Consider the following 13,117-nt stretch of genomic DNA (forward strand, 5'->3'; position numbering starts at 1 on the left):
CCGCTATAGGACTTGGTGCCCTCTCTCGACAATATATTCGTAAGGCCCTTGGATCACGATTAAAATCTAAAATAATAATAATAAAAAAGTTAATCGTATCAATCTAATTATTGTTTATCAGAAGGCTATCTTCTTCGCCTTCATAATAATCACTCTCAAGGATTCTTGTAGGGACAGTGCGCCACATGGGGGGGGGGGGGCGACCGCCCTCCCTATGATTTTTCAAAAAAAGGGGAGTGGGACATAAGAGAAAGGGGGAAAGGAGAACAAGAAAAAAAGAAGGAAAACGAGAACAAGGAAGAAAGAAGGAAAACGAAAAGAAAACGGAGAGGTCTGTGTTGTGCTGTTATTTAAGGTCGTATATTGCCCGCACCCCTTCCAAAATAACTTGGCGGCGCCCTTTTGCAGAAGGGAAAGTGATTTGTAATGCGAAATGCCGAGTTTCCTTAGTACAGTAATCTTGTCTGATTTTGTCACTGTCGACTGTCCGCAGGGTTCCCGCGAAGGATGATTTGCCAAGCTGTACAATTCTGTTCTGGGGCCCGAATAATCATTAAGACTTGGGTTAAAAGCAGGGGCGGAAATCTCTCCCAAAAGGTAGGGAGGACAAGGGGCCGGAAAATTTGACAAGCAAAAAAGAAAAAAAAAAGTTATCACCCCAACATTAAAGTAAGGTCATCTCGTCCTAAAATACACGTTACATTTCGATTTTGAATGATGTATTTCTTACCATAATAAAATACCACAAATAGTAGGGGGACATTTGATATTGTGTCCCCCTACTATTTTGAGTAGGGGGGACACGTCCCCCTGTCCGGCGCGTAGCCAGGGGGGCGGTGGGGGCGGTCGCCCCCCCAAAACGTCCCCAAAAAGAAAAAAAAAAGAAGGGAAAAAAGAGAGGAGAAAAGGAAAAGCGAAGGGAGGAAAGGGAAGAAAGGTAGCTTTTTTTTTTTTTTTGTATTCTTTCTTTTTTTTCTCAAAAAAGAAACTCCTTCACTCTTGCTCTAAATTTATATATATGAATTTTGCTTCCGCGCTGTGCGCGGTTAAATGACAATATTGCAGTTCTCCTTTGTTTCCCTCACCCTTTCTCTAACCCCCCTTTTCCACCTCAGCTATATGTGTTTCTTGCCAGTTCAAGTTCAAATGTATACATGATTGCATGGAATTAGAGTAAGGTTAGGCCGAAGTGTATGAAGTTCTCTTTTTTTTCAAATTGATCGCGAAACTTCTGGTCGGGTCGGCTCCGGGCTAGTAAAATCTTTATATCAATTTCTGCCGTCACCTCCATATAGGCAAATTCTCCCGCTTTTCAGCTCATTACTAAAAAAACATAATTTGGGGGCAAACAGGTTCCTAATTTAAAAAGAGGAAGGTATAAAATTCGTGTCGTATTAAATAAAAAAGTACAATATTTTTTTTGGTATCAAATTCTATTTAACTTCATTTCATTTCCCTGCACATTCATTTCCTGACCTGTTTTGCGCCCTCAGTTTGAAATTTTGAATGACACTTAAGTTTCTTTATCATTCAAAATGAAGCGCTTCATGATAAGTCAACGAAATTATACATTATCCTTTTTTATATAATTTCAATAAATCACAGAAGTTTCAACTTTTTGCGCGATATTTTCCTTGTAATGAAGTTCCATAATCTTAGAAAATCAATTGAATTAGAGCCGATGGGTATAGAGATATCTGCATTTGATGAAACGTCTGCCCTTTGAAATTTCAGAGTTTCGAATTGCTCTGCGTGGGGAGGAATATCTCCCTCCCGGCATATACCCTTCTGCTCTATTTTGCGAGTTAAAGATACTGTCTCTAAATTGTTTGTAATCAAATCTGATCTTTCAAAGGTAAGCATTCAATATGACTTAGAGAATACCCTTTTCTCAGGACCCTTTTCTTTGCAAAAAATAAATGATAAAACGCTTTAGCGGGGTAATTATTATTTCAATTTCCTCCATTTTATCCCTTGTTTGTGCGTTCACAATCACTTTTGAAAACAAGGTTCAAAATCACAATATAGTCAACTGAATTGGAGCTGATATAGGTACAAGAGATAAGAGAGACGGCTCCTTTTATTTTAATTTATGAAACACCTAAAAGCTTCGCGCTTCATTAAAGATCGCAAGAAATTTTCATTGTTTGAAACCATTTTTCTCATCGCAAAATAATTTGAACATAAGCTTTCGCAAACTGTTGTAAAACAGTGTTTTAAAGTTATTTTTTTCATTCGCCAATGCTGGCGACCACATCACTCCTTAAATCGACCCACTGATGAGAAAAATAAGTGCCTCGAATGTTTGTAAACATACTTTTGTTCGTTTCAAAACAAACGTTCCAAGAGTTTGCAAGACTTGTCAGAAAAGTTTAAGAATAAAAAATCGCAGTTCGTTTATCCCATCTCATTTCTCACTTCCCACTCTATCTTTCTTCAGCAAATGATTTCTCTCTTCTATTTTCTTTTAATATCAAAATGTCACGGTATACAATGACTTCGATACATTGTTAGAATGTAACATACACTAGTTTTAATCATTTGGTCAATCATCAATTTACTCGGTTCCTCTCTATCCTGATAAATCAAAAGGCTGGCTCAATACCCGATGCCTTTAGCTATATCACCTTGAAGTTCACTCTTAAGGTTGTTACTAACAATAACTTCGTAAAATGCAATAGACATGATAGACAACAATAACTTGTCATTGAAGTGAAATATTTATTGAAACAATTACAATTAAATATAAAACGCATAACTTTTAGAGAAAATATATTGATATTTTGAGAAATGATTCAAAATACACATACATGTACAGAATATTTACAAACAATGAGGTTTGCGTAGACGGGAATGACTATGTGCAACACAGCAGTATAATACACATTAAATGCTATAGTCGCCTAAGCATACATTTTACCTATCATAATTATATTCTTTACGAAAAAAAAATGAATTCACCCTATACATTGACTGAATACCGGGGGAACCCCCTTAAGTGGCACGCACCACAGTACACTTTCTGAAGACGGAGAAACCGTTATTTTGAAAGAGAAATTTAATATCAACGCAATGTTCATAATACATGGGAATCGTTTCGTATTAAAACTTCGCCTTAATTACTCATGACTTTACATTGAGTATAATTATTCTTGTGCTACACAGCAGATTCTCAATAGGCCTAATTGGAATCCCATTGGCTGGCGTTGGAATGAACTCTGAGCTTCCATATATAGGAAACACGTGTTTCAATGCATTTTTTCATCTGTAAAAAAACGACGAGGAATGTATAAATTAGGGGTCAGTCCATTTACCATGTTAAGAAACTTTCAAGGAAAATTGTCCGGTAAATGACCAGCACATGCATAAACAGGCACCAGTTGTTCGTAACTCATTAATACCTAGAATCCCCGGCTTCAACCTTGGATATAAAATAACCCCTATGCTGACACGAATATATTTTGCAGATTTGCATGAAAAACATGATACAATTTCTCTTTATTTTTAAATCTTTCGTCAAATTCAGGAGTAAAAAAGGCGCACAAACTCGAAACTGGTGATCTTCTGCTAGCCCAACGTTAGATTTTCATCATCGGAAAGAGGAGATTTGAAATGAAAATTATTGTATTAAATAAGACCCGACTGTGGTATTGAACGCGATGAATATGCTTTTGAAAGCATGAAGGGCTAACAGTGATCTATACAGAACGGTGAGTGTTATGACTGCACGAAAACCAATTATCAAACTCCACATTGAAGTACGACGTAACGATCAAAATAGTAAAAGTGACGAAATCAACATTTAAGAATAATCATTGAAAAATTGGATCGATCTACAGAGGCTTTGTCATTTCATTAAAAATAGATTTTTCATGATTTATCAGAAAGAGAACTGAGAAAACTGGTTGAAAATGAAAACCTTGAGAATGATTAATCACGCAAGCCGTGTTTAATTTTTACTAATTACAACGGCGCCATACTCGCATTCTTTTCCACTCTACCAATGACGTCATGGTAGAGTATTTCTATAGTTACCATGGTTATTCTTGATTGTCAACCACGCCATGAATTTACATCCGACCTTCAGCAGTTTCCGCCAAATATATATATATATATATATATATATATATGCATATATACAAACTTAAAATGGCACAACCACAGATGCATTTAAAACGGATTACCAATTTTTTTTACCAGACGGCTATTGAGAAGAAACGCATTGCATTTACTCACCGTGTATACACATGAAAATATCTTTGATTTGTAATAACACGATTACACTTGAACAGGCACGTTATAAATGTGTATTTGCAATACCTAAATATTGTGTCATTATTTGCAATTGAACGTTGACGTTGCATCATTGATTATTTGCAATAAATTCCTTAACCTACAAAATCACGTTTATCTTCCGCTAATTGAACAGATAACATCATAGAAAGTATTCGTTTAGAAATGGTTTGAGTAGAAAATGAACAATAATCAAAGTGTGAAGTAAAAAGCAACAAACAAACCTCAAGTGCGTTTAGACATGGCTTAAATAAAGAAAAGAAAATCCACGATAATCCTACAGTTTCAAGCAAAACAACATCAACAAAAAAATAAACAAATGATATTGAAATAAAATAACAATTATCACGATTTCATTAATCCAGATCCTTATGCTTATGACCGCCCACAGGGAGTGGGCTTCAATATTAGTTAAACAGGTCAGCTATTCTCAAATAAATTTCGGGAACATCATGTGTCAATCTTTGAGACAGCAAATCAGACTCTCAGATTATTAATTGCAAATTCGCAAGGAACTGAATGAATGGAAATGGTCAGATTGTAGTAAATGAAATTTACAATTAATTATACGATTCATACTTACATTATCTACAACAAGATTTTACAAACCCATATTGAATACTAATTAAATTAATAAATAACAGTGATTGAATACATACAAGCAAAATCAACATCGAGTATGATTACAAAACAGTAATGGTCATTTTAATGACCGTCTAGCCATCTGGGTCAAATAAACATTATAAAAATGAATTTGATTCTATAGTTCCCACCAACGACCGTAGTCCGCTCCGATCGCGATGTTCGTTGGTTCGAACATTAGTACCTTCGTGAATGAGGAAAACATAAAAACCTGACACTACAAATCACAAGAAAATTATATAATCAGTGAATTTGTAGCAGTATAAACAACAACAACAGCAGATTTTAAATTTTCTATTTTTCGTGGATAATAAAGGGGAGAATATACACCAAGTGGTATTAAAAAAACCCCTAAATATAAATATTTAGCCCAGGCAGTATACAGTCTTGTCACGTTTAAGTTAAATGTTTACATCAAGCATTTATTCATATTTTATATGTTTACCTTCATATATTTTTAGAAATTAGTTTAAACAACCTTCGCTTCGCTGAGAGGTACTTCTTTATACTTGTAAATCGTTTGATAATGATCTTGATATATATATGATATATAAATCACTTTTTGAATAAAATGATTTTGTACATGAACATTAAGGTTGTTATTTTATGAAAATAAATAACAATGCCAGATACTTTAAAAACTGTACAACATCATGAATAAAAAAATGTCATCTTTGCGTAACTACATATAACTTTTTTATCATGATTTTTGTCATCATGTGCATTTGTAACGTTACATATGGCAGCCGATTATACAGTGCGTCCCCCAAAAGAAACCAAAGGTTCCCAGTTATTTTTCAGCATGGACAAATAGTTTATGATTTATTTACATTTTCATAGGCTCGTTTTTTCTTCACATTACTTTCATAAATTATATGACACTTAACAATCACACATCGAAACGTTAATGTCGAAATCATGTTGCGCAAAAAGATTGGGCAAGATTTATTGAGGATACAACAATCTTGCATGGCTCAATATACGTATTCATCCCACCTATAAATGGGTTAGCCTTTTGCTAGGACTCCCTGTATAACTCGGACGCTGACAGAACTCGTTTTTCTCATCAACGACGTTACCTTGTCATGGTTGAATACCAGTAAATGTCAATGTTATTTGTGTCGTGATGGAGGGGCAATAAATGCCCATCTTAGTTTTTTTTTTTCAACTGTCTTAGGACATCCAATGTGATGTTGGATCAGTTGTCCGGCTTTGATGAACGCGTTGAAGTTGCGCTGTCAGTGGGTGAACGACCCGTCGTCATTGACGTCGACCTGTCTGATTTGATGCAGACATAGTGTATATTGAACCAGCCCTCGGGAACGGACTCGTCAATGACCGTGAATCCGCCTTCATTCAGCGCAGCAGTCGTCTTCTCCCGGCCCCACATATTGCCGAGCCCTTCCCCGCCATCCGCAGCCAGCGACACCGTCATGCAATGAAACAGACTGTTGGTGTAGAACGTGGAGGCAAACGGCATCGACATGTTGTCGACGATATCAGAGCGAGCGTTGACCTCCAACACAGACATGTGACAGCCATTCTTGAGGACTTTCGTTATCTTTCGCAAAACGACGCCGACGTGTGCCATGTCGTGCAGGGAGTCGCTCGCGAGGACGTAGTCAAACTTGCTCTCCCACTCATCGGGCATCAAGTGGGCGTCCATCACCTGGAAGTCGACATTGTCGACCTCTGCATCAATGGAATAACCCTTAGCCTGTTGGATGGCGTAGTCGCATATGTCAATTCCTATGAAGCGGGAGTTGGGATACTGCTTGGCCATTAGGATAGACGCACCGCCTTCCCCACAGCCTACGTCTAGAACTGTGATTCCAGATTCTGTGAAAAATAATCGAAATAAAACAAACATTAACAAAAATCCCCCAGAAATGAAAATGTATTTGTTATCATCACACTGCCGGTGGGTGTTTCATAAAGCTGTTCGTAAGTTAAAAGCGACTTTAAGAACGACTGGTGATCCTTGCTTGTGGTAAATGGTATTGAATTGGCGATTGTTTAGCGCGTATAAGGGTTCACCAGTCGTTCTTAAAGTCGCTCTTAACTTAAGAACAGCTTTATGAAACGGCCCCCATGGATAGTAATGGATGAGGAGGGCCAACAACAAATCTTCAAAAGAAAAATACTAACATAGGTAGAAATATATCCCTCATAATTGAAGATGATTTGGTTTCATAATTATCGTAAAATGTTTTACATTCCGGTGAAAATTGCATCCAATTGCACATTTAGTGCAAGTTCCTATATATCAACGGTACTTCGGCTTTGCAATTTGAGGCAATTGAACGCCAAATTAACTACAAATTAGTAATAAGGACTTTTGCTTAATTTTGAGACTCTGGTTAGATTTGGAAATGAATTATGAAATTCGTTCAACGTCTATTCAATTCAATTCAATTCTTTTCTCACAAATCAATGAATAACATATGGAGTCCTTCCAGTAATCAAATGAACAAATAATTATAAAATTTAAAAAGAAAATAGGCTGGTTAGAAGAATTGGAGTTAATACTCACCAAGTTTTTCTGTAAGGCCAGGTACAGTTGGCAGAAAGCAGCTTACCAAGTTCTTTCCCCACCAGATATTTGAACACTGACTCATGAACCCGTGAAATTTATCAAAATAATCATAAGGTACACCTGAAAAGAAAAAAAATATATAAAGTTTTATACACATCACATCAACAATATAATTTTGTTAAAATAGGAGGGGGAGACTAGCGCCGGTTTCACTCTTGTAAAAGTTAACACTCTAAGCTGATTGCTTTATCATCATATAAAAATATATGACTTCAGACATTCACGGTTGAAAATATAAAATGTTGAAAAAAGTATATGAATAAACATATATGTAAGGAATTGTTAAAGTTTATAACATTATGACAATTAAAGTATCGATGAATATGTATATATATATTGTACGGAAACAATGAGAGAAAACACGAAGAATGCAGCGCAAATTACAAATCTATTTTGCGTTTAGATTGTGCCAAGAAATAATATTTGACAATTTTGATATAATATCCAAGGGAAAATTTGAATGCAGGTAAACAGAAACAGCCACCTAACAAAAAAATAGTTTCAAAGATAAATCTTGACAATTATATAGCTTATTAGCAAAATTTTCTTACTATTTTATGAGGTTAAAGAAATACAAAATGCAATTCAGTACTACATATACTTTTAATTTTGCAAACATATCGAGATCGAAACGTAAAGTTAGTAAGTTACACAATGGAAGGTGTATACGAATTAGGAACTTGTAGGGACCGGGGCGAGAAAAAAAAGCATTTTCAATAATGAAAATGTGCATTTTTTTTAGCATTATTTCAACGGCCTGAATAAAATGCAGCATTAGACCATTATGATGACAATCTTTAAAAATGTAAAAAAGAGAGAAAAGATATTTGCCCCCCCCCCCCAAAAAAAAAGGGGGACGGGGGAAGGGGGCTGATACCTGTATTTTTAATGTGAAGCCATTGTCTCGATAAAAATAATTACCTCTTGGGCCGTCTTTTCTGAAGCACTCGACGATATTCTCAAATACTTGACTCTGTACGGGCAAGGCACAAGCGAGAATAGTGAGTTCTTCCCCGGGTCCTTCTCGGCCGAGAAAAATTGCTCGATGTGGTGGCAGAACATAGCGGTCCCTTCCCTCTATATCGACAATGCGAGAAGTTACCATAGCCCCAAGCCATTCACGGACATATCTGAAGAGGGGGGGGGGGATAATGACAAAATTATTTCAATGATTAATTGTTAATTGTTTGGGTAAAATACATGCATATCATTGAAGATGGATATGAAGATGAATACATACATGAATGTATTTTAAAACAGAATGGATATACTTAATGAGGTGGCCAAAAAATAGATAAATATTGAAAAACTTTGAAATGATATTGAAAAAACCCAGTGTTCATGTAATGTAGGCGACCAATGAAAAAAGAGAGAAAACATCCCGTATATTGGAATATGATAATTATGGTGACAATGATGATGATCCATCATCATAATAAGCAAATGGTATATGATAATAATACGAATAATTGAATATTAATGATGATAACAACAACAACAGCAATAATAATATAATAATAATAGTACTACTAATAATAATGATAATAATAATAGTAATAATATTAATAATAATAATAATAATAAACACAAAGATAAACAAAGATTTCCAACGAGCAGAGATGAAAACTTGGAATATCGACTTCCATTAACAATAATAATAGTATTATCCATTAATGATAATGATAATAATAGGTCCTCTCCCTCGGAGAGGACCTTGATCAGTCGGTCATCTGGTTGCTTGCTTACAAGGCAAGCATCAATGCTTTCTTAGCAATCAGGTAAAAAATCACCACCACCACCATCTAAAAAAAAATTAGTCCCCCCGATGGTATTAAAAAGGAAGAAGTTAAAGAAACTCATCAAACTTTGGCCGTCTTTCATTCTATTGATACAAGTTCAAGGATATAGCAATTAGATTTCATTCCATTTCAATGCATGGCTTTAATCTGCCCCTCAGGGGCAACTATATTGGATTCTGTTAAACAGAATATTGCCTTTACTTTACATGTTTTTCACAAAGCCCAACATACAATACTCGAGCGAGGGAAGTTGAAAGGGGTACACGTAAATCGATAGCAAGGAAAAAAATAATGGGTTATACACATGAGAGTACGCATAAAAGCTGGCTGCTCGTTTGGGGGGAAGATCTCTTCAAATTTTCTTTCCCGATTTTCCTCTTTTCAGGGGCGTAGTGTTAGGAAGGGAGTGCATTGAGAATGCATCTTATTCATTCAGGTGGGGTTTGTAAGCGGTGCTTTTGTAGTCTATCGTTCCACCAGCTGTCCATCAGTATTTTTCACATGCAGAAATATTATATTGGTATTATGATGTTTTCTTCTCAGATGCAGCTGCCACGGACCTTGCGAACATCGAGATGATTTTTCACACAATGAAAACAAACTTCAACCACCCAGGATAAAGGAAAGCTTCCAAATGCATTAAATTTTGTTGATAGAATATTTCCGCTTTCGGTGCAACCTTCCATTTTGTGTGATTTTTCAACCATATCAGTTTTGTTCCATGCGTTTTCCAACTTTACAAAAAAATCAACACAATACAATATTTTCTTAATTACGATGAGGTTTCACACCTATTTAATCTCCATCTAAAATGTTATATAAAACGAACTATTTTTTTTTCATTCCTTCTCTTTGGTATACTTTAAAAATTGACAGGCAAATTCTTGTCATTTTTTATTCGTCCGACTAAGGGCTTGCTATAGACATTAAAGCCGAACAATATTCATGAAATGTGTAAATCAAATATTTCATGGTAATAAAATAATCTGAACAGAGAATTCATGAATTTTATTATAAACCCCATATACCAATACTGCTGTCCAAAACGATGATGATGATGACGATGATGATGATTATGATGATGAATGTGGTGGTGGTGATGACGAAGACGACGATGATGATAACGTTGATGATGATGATAATGATAAAGATGACGGGGATGTTGATAATGATGATGATGGCGACGACGACGACGATGGTAGTAATAATGATGATTAAATAAGAGCATCAGGGGAAAAGGCGTGTTGGATGTAAGATGCGTTATCAGTTCCCATGGTTACAGTATACTATTATCAGTTCTACCAAATTCTATGTTTACCATATTCACGCGCTTTGTAGTCTATAATCTTTTGTTCTCTTACAACTCTCAGGACACCAAACTTTCACTTCACATTTTTTCGTCACTTCAGTAGGCCCAATTGACAATGTCCGTCATTTTGAGATTTTAAACTTATAATTTTTTTATAGATTTGTCACAAACGGAGATCATGAGATCGACGATTTTACCCTTAAAACTGTCTTTATAAGACGCATGGTAGAGCGACCTCACTTATAAGAAACGACCCCTACGGGTTTTTTTTTTATAAATGATTTTGACCACGTTCATAACTCCGAGGTAAGCGTGTTATAACGAAACTGTAAATAACTAAAAATGAAAATCCTCCAAAGTCCATTTAAACAAAGAAATAGAATTTGTTTGCATGAAATACTTTTCAACAATCCACAAATACAAGAATTCAATTATCGATTATTATCTAAACAACTTGATGCCTACTTATAAGACTTTTAAGAAATAAATCAGAAAGGTGGATGGGTGTAACTGGAGATAACCTATTTGCATAATCATCATTTCAACAAAATTATCTAGAAATAGCGATTTTAGATTTAAATGGCATTTGAATACCTTTTCTGTTTCAATGTCACTATGATTATTTTACTTTTTGATAATAGTGGGCAGTTTGGAGTTGCAATCACTTTAAAAACAATTCGACCGAAAAAAGGGCCTGTTTTGATAGGAATAATGAAGTCAATACTTTTCAAGTTCAAGCCCAAGTTCATTTCAGTTACGCTCATTGAAAATATAGATCACATACAAAACACAAATAAAGTACAAGTAAAGTATAGAAAAATTAGACCGTACATCATATTATCAAACACCTAAAAAAACAACCGCTAAGATATTAAGATTAAGAGTGAGGGGTTTGACTAAGAAAGAAGTGAGTCTACAATTGGCCATATAGCGCTCATCCCTCATCAATGATAAAAATTTATATAGAATTTATGTGGCGCCGATTATCTAGTTACCTATATTCAATGGCGCACTCTATTACCCCGGCTATAGCTCCAACTGCGATAAAGGCGCTCGGTCCAACTTCTGCCGGGAACCCATTTCCTGGGTTGAGAGCAGCAGAATGTGGACCAACTTCTAGCGGAAGGAAATTACACCATGGCTGGGATTCGAACCCACGATCCTCGGTTTCAAAGTCCGGTGACAAATCCACTGAGCCACAACGCTCAACGAAATAACATTATTAAGAAAAGGTGGGGGCGAGATGGATGTGTTAAAAGGAGTTTGGTAAATCAATGCACAGTTTTAATGAAATATAGTTTTCTAATTTCATTTAAAACTGTAAAAACGTATACAATACGTCATGTTCGTTGTGTGTTTCTATATGGGTATGAAGTGCAATGTATCTGGACAGTCAAAACAAGTAGTAGATTCTAGTTTTCCTCTCAAAATTTATTCTGTACTAAATCTCACACATGATGCGATAGCTCAGTCGGTAGAGCGGGGGTTTCGGATTCCGGTGACCCGGGTTCGATTCCCAAGTGGTGCGCTAGTGCCCTTTGGTATAAGGCATTTATCCTCATTACAAGGTCCCTCGGAGAGGACCTTAAGCTGTTGGTTCCCTGGTTGCTTGCTCACAGGCATTCGTGCTTTCTTAGCAGTCAGGTAAAAAAAAAACTCGGTATGTTTGTTACTTGGTCACTTTCATAAATATTGCTTAGAAACGTTAAGGCGACCGAACACCTTACGATTGGTCTGCTACCCGATTTTGGTAGAATTTGATGCTAATATTGAAACATGGAATATTTTACTGTGCAATGTTCGAAATCATCGTACAAATACCCGTGTTCAAATATGTGACTATCATGACCATGCTACTATTCTTATTAGAATAAAAGCGAATTTAATACCTTGTCGCAATGACGCCATAACAGTCGTACGATATTGGCTACGATTTGAAACTGATTTCGCCTTTACTACAAAAGTCTTGCAAAAACAATTCAACATTTGTATATTTGTATGCTTTCAGAAAACTTGAACCTCAAATAAAAATATACTCTTCATTCAAATTTTCAAAAAATGAGCAAAATGTTCCAAGTCGATCGTGGACCAGTCCTAAGGTGTATACGGTGGCTTTTATACTACCATAAATACATGCAGCAAGTTAGAAAATTGTCATTTGAAGACTGCCCAAATTGCTACACGAATAAAGCCATACAGAATGTGACATTTCCGGCAATCTTTACACGATCATAGAGCAAACGAATTAACTTTTTCAAAGAGCGAAATTGGCACATGCACAATAAACTGTTTACCTACAGCTTTATTAAAGTTATTCAAATATTAAGCATTCTACGAGTTTGATTGTTATTTAGTAGAGCAAATTTGTCGTTTTTTCTTCGAAATTTCATCTAGGTAAGGGGGAAGTGGTTTCACCAATCAGTCTTCATGCATTTCTCTTCCCCAATCATTCTGTCTCTCTTCAAAATAAGGATTTTT

The 13,117-nt window shown here is 35.7% G+C and overlaps 1 protein-coding gene across 1 annotated transcript; it reads right to left on the reverse strand.

Annotated features, from left to right (window-relative positions):
- Window positions 1-2,701: 2,701 nt before the first annotated feature.
- Window positions 2,702-8,657, reverse strand: LOC129264200 (S-adenosylmethionine-dependent methyltransferase Rv2258c-like). The gene is made up of 3 exons (XM_054902056.2): window positions 8,453-8,657; window positions 7,469-7,591; window positions 2,702-6,774 (listed from the first exon to the last, which is right to left on the reverse strand). Exons 1-3 carry the CDS (start codon window positions 8,634-8,636, stop codon window positions 6,134-6,136), a joined length of 948 nt encoding a protein of 315 aa, XP_054758031.2. The 5' UTR covers window positions 8,637-8,657; the 3' UTR covers window positions 2,702-6,133.
- Window positions 8,658-13,117: the final 4,460 nt, after the last annotated feature.

The sequence above is a fragment of the Lytechinus pictus genome, chromosome 7, assembly GCF_037042905.1.
Source record: "Lytechinus pictus isolate F3 Inbred chromosome 7, Lp3.0, whole genome shotgun sequence".
In the NCBI taxonomy this organism is placed as follows: Eukaryota; Metazoa; Echinodermata; class Echinoidea; order Temnopleuroida; family Toxopneustidae; genus Lytechinus; species Lytechinus pictus.

Bases quoted from the DNA above. Each gene is read 5' to 3' on its own strand.
- LOC129264200 (XM_054902056.2), bottom strand. From the start codon at position 8,636: ATGGTAACTTCTCGCATTGTCGATATAGAGGGAAGGGACCGCTATGTT. The intron at 7,592-8,452 runs GTAATTATTTTT...TTTTCTTTTCAG, and splicing joins CAGAAAAGACGGCCCAAGAG to GTGTACCTTATGATTATTTT. The intron at 6,775-7,468 runs GTGAGTATTAAC...TATTTTTCACAG, and splicing joins TGGCCTTACAGAAAAACTTG to AATCTGGAATCACAGTTCTA.